Source organism: Girardinichthys multiradiatus, chromosome 9 (assembly GCF_021462225.1).
Source record: "Girardinichthys multiradiatus isolate DD_20200921_A chromosome 9, DD_fGirMul_XY1, whole genome shotgun sequence".
Classification (NCBI taxonomy): Eukaryota; Metazoa; Chordata; class Actinopteri; order Cyprinodontiformes; family Goodeidae; genus Girardinichthys; species Girardinichthys multiradiatus.
The window spans coordinates 28,707,121-28,731,825 of NC_061802.1; the positions used below are offsets into that span (position 1 = coordinate 28,707,121).

At 39.5% G+C, this 24,705-nt stretch overlaps 2 protein-coding genes across 5 annotated transcripts in view; one reads left to right on the forward strand and one right to left on the reverse strand.

Moving 5' to 3' along the window:
- shdb (Src homology 2 domain containing transforming protein D, b) overlaps positions 1-711 on the reverse strand; it is a 35,912-nt gene extending 35,201 nt beyond the window's left edge. Inside the window, exons 1-2 of one of the 3 annotated variants that reach the window (XM_047375757.1) lie at positions 419-711; positions 44-143 (exon numbers count right to left, since the gene is read on the reverse strand). The gene's annotated coding sequence lies outside the window, so the exon portion shown is untranslated. The remainder of the gene's footprint in view (positions 1-43; positions 144-418) is intronic. The other 2 variants (XM_047375756.1, XM_047375759.1) reach the window with 2 other exon arrangements.
- Positions 712-8,774: 8,063 nt separating this feature from the next.
- ankrd24 (ankyrin repeat domain 24) lies at positions 8,775-24,601 on the forward strand. Of its 2 annotated transcripts, none has more exons than XM_047375337.1 (23): positions 8,775-9,024; positions 9,110-9,294; positions 10,543-10,673; positions 11,626-11,714; positions 11,826-11,890; positions 11,983-12,040; positions 12,214-12,284; positions 12,420-12,526; positions 13,315-13,487; positions 13,996-14,018; positions 14,269-14,361; positions 15,647-15,769; positions 15,868-15,987; positions 16,110-16,239; positions 16,361-16,539; positions 17,846-18,009; positions 18,314-19,092; positions 19,173-19,489; positions 19,619-19,852; positions 21,192-21,368; positions 21,465-21,632; positions 23,657-23,722; positions 24,172-24,601. In XM_047375337.1, exons 2-23 carry the CDS (start codon positions 9,223-9,225, stop codon positions 24,241-24,243), a joined length of 3,411 nt encoding a protein of 1,136 aa, XP_047231293.1. In that variant the 5' UTR covers positions 8,775-9,024; positions 9,110-9,222; the 3' UTR covers positions 24,244-24,601. The 2 variants fall into 2 exon arrangements, with proteins under 2 accessions (XP_047231293.1, XP_047231295.1); XM_047375339.1 differs by having other exon boundaries at positions 8,776-9,024; positions 24,175-24,601.
- The last annotated feature ends 104 nt before the right edge of the window (positions 24,602-24,705 follow it).

Sequence of the window (24,705 nt, forward strand, 5' to 3'; positions counted from 1 at the left end):
AGTCAGTGAGCCATTATTGGCCTCTATGTGACATAAAACCTACGGAGACAGCTGGGCTTCATGGGTTCCTTTTGTTTCAGCCAAGGAAGCAGAACGTCTGGCAACTGGACTTTGCCCAAAGGCTTCAATTGCATCTCACACCCCTGCAATAAAAGTCCGACGATAACGCAGGGGTGTAAACATAAAGACAAAGACCAAACAAAGATTTCTAAAAACTCATCTGCAAAGAAAGCTTATCAGCTTCTGAACTTTGACACAATTTTACAAACATTAAGAGCAAGTTTAGTTTTTATACTAAATAGGCTTTGCACAAGCTGGGAAAACTATATTTTGCCTGAACTTCCTTTCCACAAAAATCACCAAAAAGACTGGATTTAAACGCCAGAGAAAGCTGCGCTCCAAACGCGCAATCACTTACCACGCCAATTCAGTCCCTCGGCCACTTTGGACGCAAAAATCCGCGCTTCTTCATGTCACTGACGATATAACAACACGGGGAAGACTGTAATCCTTGTCGTAAAGCCTGTTAAACCTCAGAAGGACGGGAATACAGTGAAATTCAGAATCCTTTCTTCTAGGAACTCGAGCGCACCGATATCCATCAGGAGTTCCTCCTGAAAAATGTGCGAATGAAGAGAGCGAGGACAGCTCCGAGAGAGAGGCACAACTCAACCAAGCGATTAAAGGGGAGGCGCTTTATTCCCAGAGGAGTATCCTCCTGCTGCCTTTCGCAATCAGCCGAGCGTTCATTCATTCAAATGTCTTTACACACCATGCGCCGTGCAACAAGAAACAGATCCCTTTTCCAAAACCGTAGTGAGTGCAAGTGGCGAACAAATGGAAAGGAAACTCAGACTACTTGGAGGAACACGCTTCTAAAGCGTAAATTATTTATTTGCATGACATCAGCAGCAGTTTTCATGTTATAGCGTCAATTAATGTCATTATACTTATGTTTGCTTTTAAAAGATTACCTGCGAGAACTAAGAACAGCAAGAACTGCGTAAAATTGGAAAATCCAGTGATTCAAGGAAAATGAACAATGCACTGATTAAGGTGCGGGCATGAAAACAAGGCAATATGTCAAAATAAATTAGACCTGCCCAGTCAAATTTTTAAAAGGCTTCTAGTCCACATCCTGTTTCCTTGATGTTTTACATTTGCCCACTTATCTTTTCCCACATGTCACATTACCCTTTGTCCGGCCTGCTAAATTGGATTGTATGCTACACTGAGTCAGGCACATCTGAGTCTGTTAAAAGATCATAAATGCCTTTTTTCTTTACGACTCTTGTGAGCTCACTTTCTCCCAGGGGGCGGGTGACTGGATGAGGTCATCGAGCTAGAATCCTCCCCCACCATTGTCATCACCACAGCCATCAGCATTATCACATCTAGACCTTTACTTCTTTCCAGTCCTGAATGCTCTACATGTTCACTCGGAACCAGTGTTCACCAAGAAAGAGTACTGGCTCCAAAGTTCATTTGTTGTTTTGTTTTTTTTTTGTTTTGTTTTCTGTCTGATCCCTGCAGTCCAATTTAAATAACTCGTTGTAGTTAGTGTGAACATTCTTGTCTCTTAGTTTTCTTTCTTTTTATTTTTCTAGATCAGCTGTTCTCAAACTGTTGAACAAGCACCATTTGGAGGTACTTGGGCTGCTTTTACAAGTTCTTAGAAGAAATTTTGGGTATCTGCAATGGGATGTAGTAGACCACTGTCAGTGGTGGTTTTTCCATAAATTGCACCTTGGACAACCCCCTACTTTTGCTCCCCACTTAAACCAAAACACACACTCTCTCTATGATACCCATTAGGCAAAAAAACAGTACCTTTTCATTACGGATCTTATCAAAACCAGAACGTAAAAAAATATTTATCGGTTCGACAGAAGCTCGAAGACCTTGAATCAGATACCATTTTTGTTAAGCCACCTGTCGTATAAAGCTGTTTTCTTACAGTGCTTACACTATAAACAACAATATGGAAACATACTCCTTATTCACTAAGAATGAAAAAAAGCAGTTGAGAACTTATTAGGGGTGTGATTTATTTGACCTTTTGCTTTGAGTATTTGTGCTGCCCTGGATGGTGAACCATTCTACACATATTAATACTGGGCACTCCAGATAGTGAACACAGAATAAGCACCAGTGGCTACTTATATTTCTTTATTTCTTTTTAATCTCTGAAGTTGAAACTTGGATCTGGGAATGGCATTAAGCCAATATAAACTGTGCTACAGGAACAAGATCAAAAAATATTTTTATATACAACCCCACTTCTAATGAAGTGGGGCCATTGCATAAAACGTCAATAAAACCAGAATACAATGATTCGCAAATCCTGTACAACCTGTCTGCAATTGAATACACTACAAAGAAAGTAAATGTAATGTTCAAACTGATAAATGTTATTGGTTTTATTTAGCAAATATTCACTCATTTTGAATTTGACACATGCAACATTATCCCAACAAAATGTCATGAGTGCAATGATCCTCGGTTGTCGTTCACAAGCAAGGATGGGGTGAGGTTCACCACTTTGTGAACGACTGCTTGAGCAAATATTCCAACATTTTAAAAACAATGTTTCTCAGCATAGCATTGCAAGGAATTTACGGATTTCATTATCTACAGTCCATAATATCATAAAAAGATTCAGAGAATCTGGAGAAATTTCTGCATGTACACTGCATGTAACTGATATTACCAAGTTGGCTCAGGAACACTTCAGAAAACCATTGTCTGTTAGCTCAGCTTGTCACTACATCTACAAGTGAAAGTTAAAACTCTACCATGCATAGTGAAAGCCATATATCAGCGACACTCAGGAACGCTGCCGTCTTCTCTGGGCCCAAGCTCATCCCAGAGGGACTGACGCAAAGTGAAAAGTGTGCTGTGGTCTGATGAGTCCACATTTCAAATTGCTTTTGGAAATTATGGATGTCGTGTCCTTTGGGCCATAGAAGAAAAGTACCATCTGGTTTGTTATCAGAGCAAAGTTCAAAAGCCAGCATCTGTGATGGTATAAGTATGTGTTAGTGCCCATGGCATGGGTAACTTGCATATCTGTGAAGGCACCATTAGTTCTGAAAGGTACATATAGGTTTTGGAGAAACATATGCTGCCACTCAAGAAATGTCTTTTTCAGGGATGTTCCTGCTATTTTCAGCTAGACAATGCCAAGCCACATTTTGCACGTGTTACAACAGCGTGGCTTCATAGTAAAAGCGTGCAGGTATTAGACTGGCCTGCCTGCAGTCCAGACCTGTCTCCCATTGAAAATGTGTGGCTCACTATCAAGCACAAAATACTACAACAGAGACCCTGGACTGTTACGCAACTGAAGTTGTACATCATCAAGAATGGGAAAGAATTCCACCCACAAAGCTTCAGCAATTAGTGTCTTAGGTTGCTAAAAGTTTAATGAGTTTTGTTAAAAGGAAAGGTGATGCTACACAGTGGTAAACATGACCCTATCCCAGCTGTTTTGGAATGTGTTACAAGCATCAAATTCAAAATGTGTGAAACTTTGCAAAAAAACAAAAATAAAGTTTAGTTTGAACATGAAATATCTTGTCTTCGTAGTGTATTAAATTACTTACAGGTTGAACCGGATTTGCAAAGCATTGTGTTCTGTTTTTATTTATGTTTTACACAATGTCTCAACTTCATTGGAATTGGGTTTTTATGTATATGTTATACATTTTATATATTAAGTGATGATTCGAACTACAATTAGCAATACAAGCGAATACAAATGTATGTCCGTGCATTTTGTACATGCTAAATAACATGTTTTTAGGAGGTTGTATAACACTGCGATGTATAACACATTGAGACATAAGTGTAAACCAGAAGTGTAAATTAATTGCTTTTAAGTATAGCTATGACCAACATCACTATATTTTAGCTGACCATATTAGATTTTGAGGTTAGGGTGGTGAGAAACCCTCCAATTTATAATTTTAGCTTGTAGGGACCTTTGCATGAAATCTTTTAAATTCAAACTTGGAAAAAGTTTACTTGGCCATAAAAGCTAAATCATAACTTATGAAACGTGTTGTCTTTCTCCAACTCAATTTGGACTTTGCAAAAAGTCTATATCTATAGTACTTGGAAATCTTTGTTTTAACCAGGGTGGTACTTATTATAAAATTGGGAAGAACATTGTACATCCCTTAAAAATTTTTCAAAATGCTAAAACATATGTTCCAATAGGAGTGTCTATCATTTTCACATATCAACATGCAGTGCTAAATATCTCGTCAATAGGGAAAAAAATCTATTGATTTAGTAAATTGATAGACATCTGATGGTAACCCCCACATACAACTTTCCAGAATAAATGCTAGAAAAAAGGCAAACTAATAATTTCCCCATATGCCAACAAAAGTCACTGAACAGCAAATTCCTTTATCCCCTTCTTCCCTTTTCTCTACTATTTGCCTTTTTTATGTCAAGTTATATCTTGCATGTTGCATCAGTCTTTCCCTTGTTGGCCCTTCCCTAGCTGAGAAATTTTCATTTTTTATCTGCACTATTCGCTCTGTCCAGCACCTTCTTTAAAACTCCCCTCACAGGAAAGCAATGTTGAGAATTTAATTTATGTTTCTATCTTGGCCAGAGTGAGATTCAGAGGTTTGTGGATGAGAAGACAGAGGGTGGACGTAGGTCAAGCAAAAAGGAAAATCAGGAGCTCTCAAAGAGGAATAATCAGACACAGAATGGAAGGCAATCAGACAGGTATTTTTTCCCTTCTTATTATGTTTTATCATGCAGAAAGAAATAGTTGCATAAGAGCCCACAGTCTAATTATATTTTTAAAAAGGCAACAACACAAGGTCGCAATGGAATTTATCAGAGAACTAATAACACTGCCTCATTATAAAAGGCTAAATATGGAAGTAGCATTTCCCATGAAGTTCATGATGCTGGTGTTTCAGTATCATTTATAAAAATTATAAAACATCCCGAGTTTTTCTCCCTGGTTCAGTGGGAGGTATATATTAATTACATAATAACACATAAACAAAAGTTATTTTTCAATATCTTGTATTTAATCAAACCCTCTGGGCTCAGCAGAAGAACTAAAAAGGCAAACCTAGAGGAAAAACTGATTTCTGTCATTTCATTTGCCTGGCACTTACTGCCCTCTTTTGGCGGCTGATGTGAAACGATCTTTTTAAAAATAGACATTTGTTTTTTTATGGGTTAGGATCAAACTCTTGACTGATTGTACAATTTCCTTCAGACCTCTTTACATGAGGTTTGTGTTAATATTTTACAAACTGGCATCTCGTAATTACAGATATATTAGTTTGAAAGCACAAAATTGTTTTGAGCTAACAAGAGACATTATGAAAAATAAACTTTTTAGAGTTCTTGTCTTTAGAGACCTTTTCTGATCATATGGGGCTACATGAATAATTTGAATTGTGATCACAGAAGATTTTTATTTGTTTAAGTAAACTGCTAATATTTTGCTGAATGACAGTACAATGGTAACGTTTAGCAATATTTAAAATAACCAAACATAAGCAGTAGCAAGCAATAAATTCTTGCAGTTGCAGGCGATAAATTAGAAATCTCCCGACCTCCCAGTGGGCAAGCAAAGTAATAAAATATAGTTTGGTTTATGTAAATGTAGTCTGTGGACTCCCGCATCATATTGATCATTGAGCTACAACTACACCAGTCCATTTCTCTTTTATCATTTTGAGCTGCAGTTTCATACATAAATGACACATTTCTCCTGACCTTGATACAGTTCTCACACATTCAACTTTCTTCCATTTTTTTAGGTTACAGTCACAAACATCATTTGGGACTTGATAGATCATTTGTGATAGATCAACCCAAAGTAGAAGTAGAAGAAAATGATACACGGTTTTCATTTTTTCTTATAAAAAGACTTATGTTGAATGCATTAGTTTTCAAGTGTTGTTGCAAATTTGGATTGGTTTGACCTAAGGCATCAATACTGTTGTAATTCTTTTGCGATCTCTAACTGGGTCTCTTCCATGATTTCCTTGTATTTAATTGCCACCAACGTGTTTCACCATAGAAATTGTGCATTCAGGGTGATTTATTGCATTTAATTTTCTACTACAAATTGAGTTTTTCATGTAGGGCATACATTTTGGTTTCATCTGACCAGAGTACCTTCATCCACAAGGCCAGATTAGTGCAGGAGTATAAGATTTCCAGTCAACAGATTTTCCCAACTGATTTGTGGGTCTCTACAGCTCCTGAAGAGCTGCAGTTGTGTCGTACTCTTCATTATTGGAAGATGGATTGAAAAGCACTCTGTGAGATGTTAAAACTTGGGATGTCCGCACCACCTTATTACGGACTTGCTGCTTTGTTCTGTGGTCTGCATAATGCTGTTTGTTCACCAATGTTCCCTAATAAATTTCTGAGGTCTTCAGGGACCAGCAATTTTTAAACTGAGATTAGATGACACTCAAGTGAACTCAACAGAATATACAATTAGGCAACTTTTGAGGCTAATCATTTGCACTACATTTTATTAAGGGTATTAGTGTAAAGGGGGCAGAATACAAATGAACACAGCATTTTCAGAAATGTACTTGTAAAATAATCCTGTTTAATAACCCTTCCACTTTGTGTTGATCCATTATACTGTTTCATGTTTTTATATTACTTATTCTCCACAATCACACTGTTGCAAAGCAACACACACACAGAAACATAGAAACTTTTCGTTGTTCTAATCATCTGTATTTGATATTGACATATACCTCTTAACTCATAAACTCCTTCCATTCTCTTGAATAAATTTTAAATATTTGCAGACATTTGATTATTTGTAACTTTATACATTATTAGAGCTGTTTGTAGTTTAAGTCTGACAGCACATTTTAATAATTTTAGTTGTATAAATAGTAGTTTAGTATGATCCAGGTACCGACCCCTGTTAATTAATCCTAATGCTCTTTTTTGAAGTACTTTATAAGATATTGTAAGATTTACTTCCACAGAAACGTCAAAGGATTCATATGATGCTGTACCTTCTTGTGAATCCAAAATATGTGACAGCATCACTGCTGCAACGAGCATTTCAAGTCAAGCAAACAAAGCAAACTGGGTCTCAACAAAAAATGGAAGTGTATTTTATATTTTGAAAAGAATACATCATAGCATTTATTAAATATTAACATTTTTTGTTGTGTGAAACACCTCAAATGCCAGATGTAGCCTAAATTAGAGCTGTGTTTGCAGGGTAAGACTTTTTATATATATATATATATATATATATATATATATATTCAATTTAATTTTTTTAATTTTATTTTGACTTGCCTCTTTTGCAACATCCCGGGTCCAGCTACCATTGACGCTCATTGTGACATCGGAACAGGAACTTTCCCTGCACTAACCTTGTTGAAATCTAAACTAATTAGTGTATTAAAATAAACCAAAAACTTATTGTTATTCAGTAATGAACACGTATTAACGTGTGTCCACATCCGGTTTCAAACGAGGAAACACGACTTTTATCGATGCTCGCGCGTCGAAGGAACGCTTAGTGGGCACGCGACAGCTGCAATCCATCATGTCCTATCAACCGCTGATCCGGCTTTCTGCGAGGTCCTGATTGGTTGATTTCGGAGTGGGTCGGGCTCAGTTCGTCTATGGGCCAGACAGCAGTGAGTTTGGTATACCCGTGAGCAGTTGATGTTCCAGTGAAACCCCCACCTGCAACTGCTCTGTCCTCCACAGGTAGGCTGCATGTTTACCTGTTAGCTTAATATGTAGATATGATTTAATCTATTGACTGTATTAGCGTTTAATATTTAGCCTTTGTTTGGTTAGTACCTTATGTGTTTTAAAATGTTGGTGGCCCTTATGTTTTGGGACTACTGTGATATGTTTATAATCATAATTTATTATAACAATGTCCAATATGTTTTTTAATGCTGACATATTTTACAGCGTTCAAGCCCAAGGCAATATGAAAAGTCTCAAAGCAAAGTTTAAAAAGAATGAGGTAAGTGGAATCTCTTGTGGAGACTGCTGAGGATTACAAGGGGTTGAACGATATAGGAATGTATCTCTTTCTATAGAAGTTATTTTTGTCTTAATCTACAACATGCTTTCTGCAATTTGTTAATATGAATTTGAGGGGAAGGTATTAGGATTTAGTGTCACTAAACAGCAGGAGAGCAGGACTGCCACTAGACTGCTGCTATGACCGGTGATCTCAGGTAGCCTTCAATTATTAACACGTAGGCCGTGCAGACACACTGACTCAAACACACTAATAAGGGTCCTGCCTTATGTCTGTCGTTTGTTTTCTAAGGGGCTACTATAAATGCAAACAGCAGATGACAGAAAAAAGATACAGTATTCAGATACGGAATGTTAGACTGCTTCTGGGCCTCTACACAGGCTGATACATTAATAGTTTCCCAAATTTAAAGGGATCCTTCATCTAAATTGTTTGTGTGCTTTGTCTGTGTTCATTTTATCGATGCCTTTATACCAAATTACAGATTTAGTGACCACAACCATGAACAAGCTGAACACATTTGGGTGGGTTAATGGTCTCTTTAAGGCCAGCTAGGCAGACAGACTCAGTAACGGCTGGGCAAAGCGCAGCTTACCCCACGTTTCTCCCCCCTCTTTTTGCTGAGTCCTCACTTCCCACAGGCCTCGCTTTGTAGCTGCAGAGAAACAGATCTCACTATGCTGCAGGAGGGGAGTGAGAATTAGGAGGGAGGGGGGGTACTGTGCGGGACCTGACAAAAACTAATGAGAGAGAAGAAGAGAAATGCTACAGAGAATAAGGCAGCAGGGAAAATTATCAGGTTAGGTAAAAGAGGACAGGAGGAAAGGGACCTGCTGTGGACAGACCAGCTGTGTCAATGCATTGAGATGAAGCAAGACGAAAGGAGACTGTTTCTGAATGCGGACAGAGGATGCTGCTTTGAGATCAGTTTTCAAGAAAGAGAGGGAATGTGTTGACGTGTGTATGTGAAGGTTTATAGATCACCAGAGGTATGATTTAAAAATAGTACAGATTTTCTGCTATGCAGGTCTCTGCTGTGATGTTGCTCTGACCTCTGGAAGGTTTTTTTTTCAGAAACTCATTGATTTTCCTGAGAGACTGTCCTGAAATGTGACGTAGGCATGTAGCACAGTGGGGAAATTGTGCTCCAAAAGTATTTAGTTGTGTTTGACTCCCTGCTAGCAAATATGGATCCACAGCAGCCTGCTTTTAGCCTAATGAAGCGGTTCTGTCCTTGTCTCAGCCTGCTGCCGCTGCCAGTAGGTATCCTCTTTGCTGTTTGTTGATTTGATTATTGTGTTTTGTAAACAATAAAACTGGTTGCCACTATTTTTACATCAACAACAGTTTCTAAACAGTGTACCGGATGTTGCGAGGTACAGTACTGGTTGGGTGTTAATGTACACACATCAACGGCACGACTGCCATAGTAATTCAGGGCTTTTAATGATGAATTTGAATTAATCCTTTTTTCACGGTGGAACAGCCATTCAATAAACAAATTATGTTTATTTTTAAAATCAAGAATTCAGTGCACAAATTTGAATTTATTGATGGTTTTCTCTAATCTACACAGGTTGAAATTGGTGTCCCAATTCATCTTTAGTTTCTTGTCAAGTTGAACCTTAACCATCGATAGTGTCATAATACTGGCTGTATTTTTCACCACTCTTCTGTTCAGACATGCAAGAGCTTATTAGAATTAATTTAGGACTCTTGCACCGTACTGGCCTTTAACCACAATCTACAAATTACCATAGCAGAAGCTTAATTTCACTGTGCTCTATCCCTTTCAGAACACATTCTGGTGTGAGTTTGGGATCATTTTTCTGTCAGAACACCCACCTGTGTCAAAATTATTTTATCCAAACCCTCACCATAATGCTACTACTACCATGACTGACAGTGGGTACAATGTTCTGAGGTTCGAAACCCATACCTTGCCTCCTGCAAACATACTTATTGTCTTGGTGGAAAAATTGCTCCATCTTTGTCTCCTTGGACCATAAAAGATTTCCACCCAAGGTTATTGGCTTGTCCAGGTGGCGAACTGCAAATTTCAGTCATGCTAGAAACGGTAATTTCTGGAGCGGTGGCCTATTTCTTATTCATCATTCTTTCAATCCATGGTGATGTTTAACGTCTTAGACAGTGGACAGAGGCACTGGTGTTCCAGCATCTTCTCGTTTATGACAGACTTGAGCCTTAGTGATTCCTTGGTTGTTCCTAAACATCCTGAACAATTTCCTTTCATCGGAGGTAGTAGTTTTGGTCAGATAAGTGAAACTTGGACACACTTAGGTGTTTTACTGGGACAATGACCCCAAACACATCAAAATTGGTTTTGGAATGGAGAATGTAGGTCAATTCTAAACTTTTGACATTTAAACCAATAATGAGTGTATGTAAACCTCTGACCGGCATTGTATAAAGTGTTTTCTCTGTTTTGAGTGGGACAGCACTGACCTTGTGGGTGGTGAAATTTTCTTTTGGCTTGCCCCCCTTAGAGTCAAGACTGGAGCAAAAGTGATGAACGGCTGCTGCAGGCTGTGGAGCAGAATGAGCCTGACAAAGTTTCTGCCCTCATTGTCAAAAAAGGTCTCTGTCCAACCAAACTGGATGCTGAGGGCAAGTCAGCGTAAGTTGGACACTTAATCTTAACCTCATAAAAATGTGGAAAAAGTTGGAGTTAATTCTTTTGTTCACTTAGTCTTACCTTATTAGCTTTCTGTTTATGAAAACTAGATAATTTAATAGAAACCTAATTTTGCTTCTGGTAAGACAAAACACAATTACCTGAGCACAAATCATTTTCTTCTAAAAATGTTTTTAACACGATAAAATGTTGCTTACAAGTTAAAATGAGCTATTTACTGCATGCGACCTTTGTTCCTGAAATGTGTTTTCTTTATGAACATTAACTTGGAGATAGGGTTTCTTCTTTTATCCAGCCCATGTTCACCATAATCAGTAGCATGCAAAAGTTTGACCTTGTTCCCATTTTTGGCACATTAGCAACACAAACTTTAATGTTTTTAAATTGTGATTTTATGTAATAGAACACCACAAAGCACTGCAAAATTGTGAAGTGAACAAAATATGATTAATGGTTTTCAAATGTTTTTACAAAATAAAAATTTAAAGGCTTGGCATTTTTACTCCTGATACCCCTAAATAGTATCCAATGCTACCAGTTACCTTAAGATGTCCACTTAATTGTAAGTACAGTTCGCTTGTGTATAATTAAACCTCAAAGTAAATACAAACTGTGAAAAAAGTTCAAGGGAGATTTACATTTTTAGATGCACTGCAAACCTTGGATATTTCATCTGCATATTAGACACTTTAAACATCACATTTTGGTCAGGAGTTAGAAAAAGCCTGTTAACTTTTGCCATAGATGCCCTCTAAAATGTAATTTTAATCATTCGATATCATCGGTTTAAAATATATCTGTCCTTGTAATGTAGAAACTAAAAGATGTCTTTATTTTGAATTATAGCTATTAGCTGAAAGGAATCAAAACAAGGAACTATAAAAGCTGACTGTATTTTTCTCATTTGTATTGACTTGTTAGTATTTTCTGACAGATTCCACCTCTGTGCAACCAGAGGCCGACTAGATTGCCTGGAGGTAATCATATCTCATGGAGCAGACGTCAATGTCACTGACGGGGCTGGTATGATATTTGATTATGGGAAGCCTATTATATCATTTGAAGCTAAGAATAGCCTCTGCCAGGCATATGAAGATATATTTTTATTTTCTGTTTGTAACCAACTGATTCCAGGTTTCAGCGCACTTCACCTTGCAGCCAAAAGCAGCCAGCCTGAGTGTTTAAAAAGATTGTTGCAGGTAAAACTCAGTGACACCGAAGCTGATGTATAAATTCTCCAAATCATGCAAAAACGTTTTGGCAAAATTGATTGTTTTGTGTGCCACAATAGGAGAGACTGGCAGTAGATTGCACCGACAGTATTGGCAGGACACCACTGCATCATGCAGGTATCAACAACTTTATCTGCAAATATTAAGTTCCTGCTACTAAAAGTTTACATTCAAGAGTAATAAGACACTTAATACCAGTTGATCAAATCACATAATTTTGTAACGTTGTGTCATTGTAGAAGCTGCTTTATATTGCTCATTTATTTATTTATTTTTATTGGATCTCAAAGCGATCAGTGGATGTTTGTCCTGCACTGAGACACTTTGGGATTTTAAAGCCAATCTGGATGCCCAGGACAGTGTAAGTTTGAGGACTGTTGTTATGTTATGTGTAATTTTGTTGTAATTTTGTTGCTTGGTCTTCTTAGTGAGTCTTTCCCATGTTAATTTTAAATGTGTAAAGCAGTAGTTGATATTTAAATTGTGTCTTTTTCAGGACAGGGCCACGCCGCTGATCCTAGCGGCCCAGATGAGCAGAGTGGAGCAGTGCGTCTTTCTGTTGGGTCGAGGTGCCAATGCAAACATACAAGACAACCAAGGGAGGTACCAAACTGTTGCACAGATTTTGTCCTCCAAGCCTGAGGGTTTAGTGTGGTAATAATAGATAGAATACCTTTTTATATTTATTCTCTCAGCAGTCAAAATAAGGAAGCAGGGTGAGCAGAAATATTGTACTTTACCAGTTGTGTGCAGATGATTCAAATTTGAGGTAGGCTTTTACTGTTGTTCCAAATAGCTGCTTAGAGTCAATAATTTAAGAAATTTCCCCTAAATAAAATTAATAAAGGAGAAAAGGTACTATGTTCTTATTACATCATTAAACTGACTAAAACATCTGTACTTTGTATTCTACAAAACAACACATAGTTCGAACATTTATCCTAATTTTAAGGGTTCTGAAAGTTGGGAGCCTACTCCCACTGGGGATCATGAAACTAAAAGTGGAAGTTCTTGAAATTATCCTCAGATTTTTGTTACCCATTCTCTTTGTTACCCATACTCTTACGGCTTTTTCCTTTCATGGATCACCACAAGAGTCATCTGTCTCCATCTAACCCTGTCTTCTGCATCTTCTGATGCCCAGATATCAAATTTAACTTTAAAACCATTGTCAATTATGAATGTTCATCGTATTTGTTGATCCCAAATGGGTAAAAATAATATTGTTGTTTAGGTGGTTTTGATGTCATAATGCTGTTTATTGTTTGGGCAAGCTAAATAGTTGGAAAACCCTTATCTAGGGTATTTTTAACATTATAAATTATGTTTGGAACCTCTTCAGTGATATTGTCTCATCTTGTTGTTTATTAAAATTGTTTCTGGATGGACAGGTCGGCATTGATGCTGGCCTGTGAGAGTGACAGCGTCGAGACTGTAGAGGCTCTGCTGAGGGGTGGTGCAAACACAAAACTGGTTGACCAACTTGGGCACAAAGCAGCTGACTATGCCATAACTACAGGCAATCAATGCATTGTTCACATGTTGCAGGATGGAGTACCCCCAGGTACAGTACAAGGCCTTGTTTTTTTTGTTTTTTTTTTTGCATTGTTTCTTATTTTTGGAAATGCATTCATTTATTTTACTGAAAGGCTACAAAAGACCTCCAGCAGCTAATTAGACCACTCATTCATTTGACATAACGCATCCCCAGAAAGCAGCAGCAAAAGGAGGATTAGGAGGACAACTGGGTGTGCTTGTAGAGTGAGGTAAAAACCATTTAACAAACAACTTGTTTCACCCAGTGAGACTGTACTGACATATGAAAACAGACATGTCTAAACAGATCGTGCCAAAACAGATGGGCCTAAAAACAGGATGATAAAGAGGGTTTAATGTGCACTAGCCAAACATTTCACTGATCACAATTTAGTTTGAATTTAGTAGATTGGCTGTGATATATGGGCCATACAAAAATGAAAGAACTGGTGGTAGGAATAATATGCAGTTTGTATTTCATTTTAATGTACCTCTGACCTTTAGCTCAGTGTCTTTTTTCCCCAATGCTCACATAGCTTCTGGGGGCACAGCCGAGGAGGTAACATTGCATAGTTGTATGTTGCATCACTGCTTCCATCTATGAGATCATGACTCATTTTGGCCCATCATATTGTGCATGGTTTCCAATATGAGGTCATTGTTTCCGTATGCTGCGTTCATTTTCTTGGCTCTCTCTCCTCTTTGTTGCTGACCCCTTCTGTTATCTTGGTTTTCTTCCATTTTCTTTGTTTGTTTTAAGTTGAGCTTGACCTCTGCTTGTCGGTGATCCCCCTCTCACCCCCACACAGCCCATTCAAATCCCCTCAAGCGCTTCATCAGTGCAAGGGGGGACCACCCCCCGCAAACGGAAAGCTCCTCCACCGCCTCGCTCTCCTCTCCAGGTACTGTAAAAATCATATCGGCAGATAGTTATGCGTTATGCTTTTTAGCTCGTTTAGCTGTAAAGTATATTCATCATGTAATTTAATTATTGCCATCCCTGCTGTTAATACATTATGCACTGTTTTGCCAATAGGACAGAACTTTGTCTTCTTTGAAAACATTTAGCAACAATTTCTCTAAATCATCCAGACCCCCAGGTCTTTTTTATGCTCTTTTCACCTCAGCCCTTCCTACATGTTTTCTGTAGGATTTAGGTCTAGGACGCAGCAATCAGAAATTCTGCAGAACCACCAACGAACCACCAATGAATCATTTTCAGTTTTCTAGCAGAGATCAGCATATTTTTATTTAAAGGTCCTGGTATTTCAAATATTTCATGATGTCATGCACTCCAACAAGGTTCTTAGGACCTCTGGCAGAGAAAAAGTCCCACAGCATCACACATCCTCCACCATGCTTAATAGTGGGCATGAGGTGCTTTTCCCACACATTAATCCTTTCAAAACACGCACGGTTCCAAAGTCACAACAACATTTAGTAAACTCCATATGTTTAAATTATTAATGGTAGGAACTACAAAGTATTTTTTTTCTGCTGATATGCCTCCCAAACAACCAGTTGGGATGTAGAAAGCATCCAACCTCCTCACAGTGGGTGGTGGGATTGATAAACATGGGCCCTCATTTAACCTTCCTTATCACAGTTTTGGTTATTTAAAACTTTTCAATAATTGGTCTGACAGTAGATGTCAGCAAGTTTAGGTGAGTAGACTCTCTTTTTGCTGTTCTTTAAAATTTTAAGATTAGCACACATCTGTCTTACTTGCACGTCATGTTCTATTGTCTTTCTTGTTTGGAACAGTGGCCAAAATAAATCGGTTTCTGTGTCACATCATTTTTACACGTTTGGAAACAGGAAGTCATGGATTACTAACTAAAAGTCACTCAACACCCTGGTCAACTTACAAAAGTATAAATTGCAAAACCACTTCAGTTACATTTATTTTATCAAAATATAAGAATTCATTTTAGTGTTTTTTATTTTACTAGGTGGGCCAGTTAATGTGGAGAACATTGTATACAAAAACCTAAAGATTTATAATGCATTAAATTATATAATATGCAGGATTAAGGTTTCACTTGCTTTTTATCTAAAACAAAACAAGAAGAGGAAATCTCATTTATCCCCCAGTTCACGTTTCCACACAGCTATACCTATGGTGAACAACATTTAATTGGCAGAATCCTATGCTCTCCACATCTTATTCTTATTATAATCTCAAAGATCCAGGACCTCTCAGCAGGATCTGCCAAGCCTCCAGGTCCAACTCCCCCTGCCAAGTCCCCTGAGCCCCAGAAGTCCCAATCTCCATCTCCCCTGCCCCCTGAAACTCAGCAATCACCTCAGGTAAAAACCTTAGTTTTTTACTTAATTTGTAATGCTTTTTTGTCCTTATGCTGCATGAAATTCAGTCTCTGATTTCTGTGGTTGTTTATCTTGATTAGGCAGAAGATGAGGAGATATTTGAGGAGATCCGACGGCTGCGTCTTGAAAGAGGCCGTCTGCTTCAGAAGATTAAAACCTTGGAGCAACAGCAGCAGAGCGCCTTATCTGCTTTGGAGGAGGTAAAGATTTTTAGAACAAAAATATTTGCCTTTGCTTTTTTTTCTTGAATCAGTCAATTCTATTCATAATCAAAATAAAAAAGAATAGTTCTAATCACCAGTTACACATGTGTGCGCAATAGCTGTCCCAACTAAAGCAACATCTGAAGGTGGCAGAAGCTGAGAGGGACAAGCTGCTGGAGGACCTGAAGGGGGCCCATGGGATTGGGACCAGTGACTCAGAAGATATGGATGAAATGCTGGATTTCCCTGGTATACAGTCCTGAGAACTTTCATATTCTAGAAATGAAACATGGATAGTCTTTCCCTGAATGTCTCCACACATCAGTCCTGTCAGGAAGTCCAGTGATTTACTTTTGTATGTCCGCTGTAGAGAAGCTGCTCTCAAAGCGCTCCAGAGCATCCCCTGCCCAGGATGATGCCTCTTCACAAACGGACACAGACCCCACTGGCCCTTCTCCTGCTCCTGCAGACCCGGGATCAGTTGCTGAGTTGCGGAAACAAATTGAGGAACTAATTTCACAGAACTCTGAACTTGTTCTTAAAGTGCAGGTAAGGCAAGATGGCACGGAGGTGTCAATAAGCTGCTAATGCATTCTCTAAAACACAGGAAGAAGCACAAACATAATTTCACTCAATATAACCTACCTCAAAACATTTTAAAGGATTATAAATACATAATTATGGTGGTTATAGAGTGATTGCACAAGAGTATGACGGCACTGTCTCATGATCAGCTGAATGTTCCTGACTCACATTAGTGATGACTCTGTTGGACTAATTCACTGATTCATATTTACACAGGTTTAAATAGAATAAATCAGCATCAAATGGAGGCTTCATCTTGATCATTCTGGTTGCTGTAACTGGAACGCTTTATCTATAAAGTTTGAATAACTTTGTGTTCAGGTGATGTTTGTTGTTTGTTTGCGAATATGACCATCAGGGATCCAAGCTCAGAGTTTCAGATTACCCTTGCTGCCTGACAAAAGGCCTAACAGGGAGACAGCAGCTCAGAATTCAGGGAAAAGGCCAAAAGGATGATCTTTGAAATGATGGATAGAAATAAGAAGCAGTGACTTTGGATCCTGGATAGACATGGGTGGGTTACTGCTTTAAAGGCTGTGCGGTCAGGTCATGAGTTGATAAGCACTGTCAGAAATTAAATGTGTACTATACTTTTATGAGAGGGACCCTTTTGTGTAAAGAGTATATGTTTTTTAATAAACTGTTTTTGCTCCAAAACTATCAAAGCATCAAAATCAGTGTTATTATTTATGGACTCAGTCAAGACTGTAAAAACCTCATGGGTTTTTCTCAACCAGAAGAAATCAGGGGTTCTCATGAAAAGAGATGATAAAAACAAAAGGAAAATATAAATATAAATATATATATAAATCTAGAAAATGTAAACAAAAATAGCAAATTTATCTTTGTTTGGGTATAAAGTAGCAGAAAAGACTTGATGAGTTGAAAGTGTAAAAAGTACAGAAATGTATCATTTTTAATCACACTTTTATGGGAGTGACAACTTTTATGTTTATTTGAGCCATTATGTTAAATCTTGATTAAAGGAAATGACCAAAAATTTAAACCCCAATTTTTGTTGGAATAAATAAGTAATTTAAAGCCCAAAAATTTATATGGCACTCCTGAGAAGTGTATTTAAACACATGACTACCACTTTACATGTACCTACAGTATTACCCAAACATTATTCATCACTTTAGCAAACAAAAGTCGACTCCTGAAAGTTCTTCACAGAGTGTAGAATCCACACGAAAAAATGAATAAATGTGTGTTGCTGTAATATTTAAATAAACTCATTCTACTGTAATTCTATCTTTGTTGTGTACAGATGCTGGAGATGTTTGAGAAGGATGATACGGACATGCAGACCACCAGTCCAGATTCAGTCCCCATAACTCAGTACGAGACTTTAAGGAAGGAGTTTGAAGCCCTTCAGGAGCGCTTTTCTGAAGCCCAGGCTTCAATGGAAGCCTGCAGCATTTCTGATGAGCAGTGAGATGCCTTTATTCATTATATACCACAAGCAGCTTAGTATAGCTTTCACACTTCACTTAACCACCAATCGTTCTTTTTACCTTGAACTTTGAAAACAGTTAGGCAAGGTTGTATGGCATATATTAAATAATATATATTAAAAATATTCCTCTATTGTCTTACTAATAAAGTAGATTTACTAGATTTGATTATATATATACAAATAAAACTGATTGTAAAGCTAGAAACTGGCTTCTTTAGTGGGAAGTTACATATGTTTACTTTACTTTTTCTTGTGTTTACATTATCATATCTCTTGTAGAAGCAAAGACGGCTCCCAGAATGGAGGAGAAGATCCAGAAAGCACAGAATCTCTAAAAGAAAATCTGCGCGTGTTAAAGGAGCGGCTGGCCTCCTCCCAGTCTGAGCTGGAGGAGCTTAAAGAGCAGATGCGTCTTGGGGTGCTTTCTGTGGAGTGGGCTGAAGGAACTATTAGTGCAGCAGCTGCTGGGGCTACAGAGGAATGTGCAGGCCAGGAGGAGCAGCAGCTGAGAGCCAGGGTGACGGAGTTGGAGGAGAAGCTTGCGGAGAGGCAGGGTGAGGCTGAGGGTCAGATCAGTCGGGACAATGACACAATCAAACAGCTGACAGAGAAAGTGAAGGAACTCCAGGCTGCTCTGACCCAGAAAGAGTCTGTACTAACCGAAGAAGTAGAAAATAAAAGAGGAGAGGCAGAGACAGAGACAGTAAAGTCCCTTTGTGAAAAAATTGCTGAACTGGAGGCAGCCCTGGCAGAGAGCAGGACATCAGGGAAAGAGGAAGCAGAAGCAAGAGATGGGGATCGGGTCCGACGTCTTCAGGAGCATTTGGCTGAACTGGAGGGAGATCTGAGGAAATGCGTCCCCCGCTCAGAGCTGGAGGAGGTGCAGGTGACCCTTGGACTCCAGTGTGAGCAGCTTGCCAGGGAGAGGGCAGAAGTGGCCCGGCGGCTCAATGATGCCCTCCTTGAGCTGGAGAGGCTCAGACCTCCTCAACGTGGAGATGATGAAGAGGAGGAAGAGGAGGAGCATTCAGAGAGCTCAGAACCCTCTGTCATGTCAGGTTTGTTCCTTTTTCTGGATTAAATATACTTGTGTTTATTGACAGTTTAGCTGTCATTGTATTGTCCTCTGCCCAGTCAGATCGATCCAGGCTCACTTTGTCAGCAGTGAGGGAGGAACTGGAGGTGGCGAGGCAGGAAGCAGCCCAGGCTCTGGATTGTCTCTGTGCTGAGCGGGAGGGCCGGGCACAGGATGCCCTGCAGCTGAAAGATGCTGTGCCACTTTCAAAACATAAAGAGGCGCTGTCTGCAGTGTCAGAGCAGCTTGCTCAAACTCTGCAGGAGCTCCAAGAGGAGAAAACACTGCGAGCTCATGCTGAGGAGCAGGCAGCTAAGCTACAGGCAGAACTGCAGGCCAAACAGGACGCCATTCCCAAAGAGGAGCATGAGAAGGTCAAGGTCAGTGCATAGAAAGCCTAAAATCTGTCATGCAAGTAACTCTCACTATATTTTTCTTTAGTTTCTTATACTCCCCCAAACAGAACTTTAGACATCATGAGACCTAACATGTGTTTTCTTGTTTGAAAGGAAGAGCTCCAGCGCACCCTGCAGGTCAGTGAAAGCAGTGCAGCAGCAGCACAGGAGGCTCTCTGTGAGAAGGAGACAGAACTCAGAGAGCTGAAGTCCCAGAAGGCTGCAGAACAGGGTCTGATTTCCAAGGAGGACCACGAGGCCCTGCGACTCTCCCTGCAGGCAGATATCAACGCCATCACAGCACGGTTCAACGACCTCACCAGGAAACATGAGAAGACGTGCACGGAGGTTTGTGCAGCATGTCATTGTTTCTGTCATCAGTCCTCTTCAATGACCTTTAAATCGAGAGTACATGTTATTGTTTCTGCGACATACTGAGCTGTGCTTCATTAGAGGCTCAATTCTAGCCTTTACATTATTCATCTTTTCCTTTTCCTCTTCATTACCTGCCCTTATTACAATGAATCCCTTTTATCTAGCTATATTCAATACATTAGAATAGTTTTGAAAATTGTATTTGTTTCAGCAACTCACCTGACTTAATGAAACACATTATATAGATTAATTAAAGACAGACTGATGTTTTCAAGCCTTTATGTTTAATACATGCTCAAATGTTATCTTCATAAGGTACTTTTAATCTCACAAATGAGCCTCATCAGAAAGCACATTCTTATTTCTTGAAAAGTACTGTATATGCTCAATGATGTTCAAATTAGTGTTGAATTAGCACTCCGTTTTCTTGATGACACTAACTGTTGTTTTGCTTCATCATCAAACATTAGGGATAAGATGCTTTGGTCACAAGAATTTAATGTTTTGGCCAACACTGCAAATACACCTAAATACAACATCCTCACAAGGAAGCATGTTGGTGGCAGCATCATGCAGTGGAGAAAGCTTTTCTTCTGCTGGGACAGTGAAGCTGCTCAGAGCTGATGGGAAGATGGATGGAGCTGAATACAGGGCAATCTTGGAAGAAAACCTACATAAAAACCTACACTGCATAAGACACAAGACTGGGGCGGAGGTTCACCCTCCAGCAGGGCAGCAATCATAAAACAGTTTCGATCAAAACAAATTCTTATATTAGAATGGCATTGTTAGAGTTCAGACCTAAATGCAACTGATAATCTGACTTAAAGACGGTCTGCATCCAAACGCACACAGCATCAGTTAAAATGGGCAATAATTTTAGTCTCTTCTAAGTAGTTACAGAAATAGGCAGAAAGATTTGCAGCTGTACTTGCTGTGAAAGGTTGTTCTTGAAAGTATTGACTTAAGGGGGCTTAAAATGTGAACATATATGTATGTCCATTCATGTACATATATGTATGCTACACTTTAACATTTTTTAACAAATTAAACTCTAAAAACATTTATTCCTTTCTTCCATTTCACAATTATGCACTACTTTGTTTTGGTCTTTCACATAAAATCTCCAGAAAATATATATTGATGTTTGCAGTTGTAATGTGAGAAAATGGAACCAAGATCTAAGAAGTACATTAATATCTTTATCTTGTGAAGGTGAAAAAATCCTACATGTTCTGCAGGAGTAGAACATGTTTGGACTGGTGACTGTAGTCATTTATTTCATATGACATGTGTTGTTACTATGATTTAGGTGTTCCAGGTGCAAAGAGAGGCGCTATTTCACAAGAGTGAGAGGCAGGCGGCAGAATCCCAGCTAGTTTCAGTGCAGAAGCAGCTCTCTGAGCTACAATCCCAGTCCAGTCATATCCAGGAGCTCCACAAAGACATCCAAGAGTCCCAGGGTCTTGTCAAAGAGAAGGATCGTAAGGTAAGGGACTGCAGCTCTAGTTTTGACAACAACCTCTGTTGAGATTGTGAGATCGCAAACTTCACCGTAAGCTGGTTTTGTCCGATATGTGGTTAGATAACAGAGCTTTCCAAGGAAGTTTTCCGGCTCAAAGAGGCTTTGGGAGCTCTCTCACCTCCTCTTGGAATCCCATCTTCCTCATCATCTTCTTCCACGCAGCATGGAAATCCAGGACAGCAGGTGGCACTACAGAACAGGATTGGCATACTCACCCACCAGCTGCAGGTAAGCAAAAAGTGTGACAGTGGTAGTTTAATGTGAGAAATAAAACTTTGTGGTATCAGTGTTTGGGATGTATTGATAAAGATTTTTTTTGTCCCCAAATGAATCCAATGTATATGCATAACAACTCAATAGCTTCAAAGTGGAGTGAATCAACAAACTACATTTCTTCAGCATCATCTTGTTTGCACGTGTGTCCCAGTGGAAGGCATTGGGACTGACAGCAATTCAGCCTCAAAGTGGCAGGCCAAATGGGTGGGGTCAGCAGATGCTGAGGCATATAGTGAGCAGAGATTGTCAACTTTCTGCAGTCAGTAGCTACAAACTTCATGTTCAGATTACCCTAAAAACAGTTTTGACAAGAAGATGGATTGAGCTAAATGCAGAGCAATTCTGAAAGAAAACCTGTTAGAGTGCATTTGTGAAGTCAGACACTGATGTTGGACAAGAAGGCCTAGCTCGCCGTCTCTGCTCTAATTCATCCTGAAGGTGTCCTTTCAGTAAAAGATCAGTTCACACCATTCTGGTTTATCAAGGTTTTTACCAGGCTTGCTTTATGGACAGGTGCACATTCATCTTGGAAAAAGAACGCACCATCCCCAAATTGTTCTGACAAAGTTCGGAACATGGAATTGCCCAAAATGTCTTGGCACTAAGAGATCCTTTCATCAGAACTAAGGGGCTGAGACCAACTCCTGAAAAACAGCCCCACAGCATCAGTTTTTCTGCACCTAACTTGAATGGTCAGAAATTCCTGAAAACACACTTCTAAACAACAAGGAAAGCCTTTATGAAGGAGTTCAAGTTGTAATAGCTGCAAAGAGTGGAGTCAACATCATGATAAACTATAAGTATTAAAAGGCAGGTGGGTGACTACTTTTGGCAATATAGTGCAAACTTGACTTGACAAAATCCGGGTCTTGGACAATGAAACTGAAACACCTGGTTTTCATCCCGGCCGTGGAACACTGGACCAGCTCTATACCCTCTACAGGGTACTCGAGGGTTCATGGGAGTTTGCCCAACCGGTTCAAATGTGTTTTGTGGACCTGGAGAAGGCATTCGACTGTGTCCCTCGTGATGCCCTGTGGGAGGTGCTCCAGGAGTATGGTATTGGGGGCCCTTTATTAGGGGCCATCTGGTCTCCGTACAAGCGGAGCAGGAGTTTGGATCGCATTGCTGGACCTCTTCCCGGTGCATGTTGGACTCCGGCAGGGCTGCCCTTTGTCACCGGTCCTGTTCATAACTTTTATGGACAGGATTTCTAGGCACAGCCAAGGGCCGGAGGGGTCTGGCACTCCCTTAGAGATAGGGTGAGGAGCTCGGCCATCCTGGAAGAGCTCGAAGTAGAGCTGCTGCTCCTCCACATCGAGAGGAGCCAGTTGAGGTGGCTTGGGCATCTATACCGGATGCTTCCTGGACGCCTTCCGACAGGAGGTGTTCCAGGCACGTCCCACCGGGAGGACAGCCCAGGACACACTGGAGGAACGATTTCTCTCAGCTGGCCTGGGAACGCCTTGGGCTCACCCTGGAGGAGCTGGAGGAGATGTCTAGGGAGAGGGACGTCTGGGCGTCTCTGCTGAGTCTGCTGCCCCGTGACCTGGTCTCGGATAAAGCGGAAGACGACGAGTACGAGTATGAGATCACGCAGGCAGACAGGAGCTGTTGCAGATCATGGACTTTCTTGTTCACTCTAATAGTTATTGTAGGTTATAAAACATCTTTTGACATAAAATCCAGACTTGTTGGGCCAACAATTTTTTAAAGAAATTCATGGGAAAATCAGCTGATTGCAGCTGCGCAAATTGCTGCGTGACTTGCCGGGGACGGTCCAGACACAAAAGCACAGACAAACAAACTACAACTGGAATCAGGAGTTGAGTTTCGGCAGGACCTTTATTAACTGATAATTTAAAAAAACAATGTCCCAATCTGATATTTATGTTGGACCATGTCTGGATAAGCTTATTCAATACATTGAGGATCAGATATTCTGGCTCTTACCATTGCAGTGATCTTTTTTGCAGGATTGGGAGAGAAAGCACAAACAGGTGGTGACAGTGTACCGTTCCCATTTACTAGCAGCTGTACAGGTCAGTTGAGGATACATGTCTACGCACAAAGTAAAAGTAAAAATAAAAATGGCTCATTGTTAAGTTTATGTTAACAATGAGCATATTGCATGTTTTCAGTTTAGCATATGTGGTTTGTCTGTTTGCTCTGAGTTATGCATTCAAAGCATTCATTTTTTGTATGATTCCTGAGACAGTCAAATGTGCCTAAAACAAAAAATAAGAACTGTGTGCAACTCAGATTGTTGAATCACAGTTTTGCCCAATAATTATCTCTTCTAACAAAAACAGCTCAAGAAGAGATCAGTTGACTGTCTTATATTGATCATACTTTAGAAGGTAGAAACCTGCTCCCTCTACCTCTTAATTAATTGAGTGGACCTAGGTAGTAGTTTTTAGCTAACACCTCATTACTGATACATCCATGGTTGATCAGTTTGCCAAATAGTTCAGTTTGCAACTGTGTTCAGCAGGGTCGGATGGATGAAGAGGTGCAACGCCTGCTGCTTCAGATCCTGCAGATGTCACAGCCGGGACACTGAAGTCTCTGCATGTCCCTGCAACTGGCACCACATATCCACAGCTCCATCACTTTAATCTATAGGACCAAGATAACAGAAACCTCAATTAGAAAGCCAAACACAGTGAATCTGTGATCACACATCTGCATATGTATATTATAAAACTTAAACAACAGTTTAATCCTTGCATGATAAGCAAATGTCAAGGAATTTGGATATAGAGTGCCTTTGTGTTTTTTATCTGTAAGGGGTTGATGATAGAAGAAATGTAGATACAGAGTGGGTATTTTGATGATGATTGTGTAAGACTATTAAGTCTAATAGTGTAAGTCTATTGATTTTACACAACATTGTTATAATAAAGAGGAAAACAATTGGTCTCCCTTGTACTATATGTTTTTACATCTTTACACAAAAACTGTTGGTTGAGGAGATTTTTTTATTATTATTTCATTGTCTTAAGGCTCTATAATGAGAACCAAC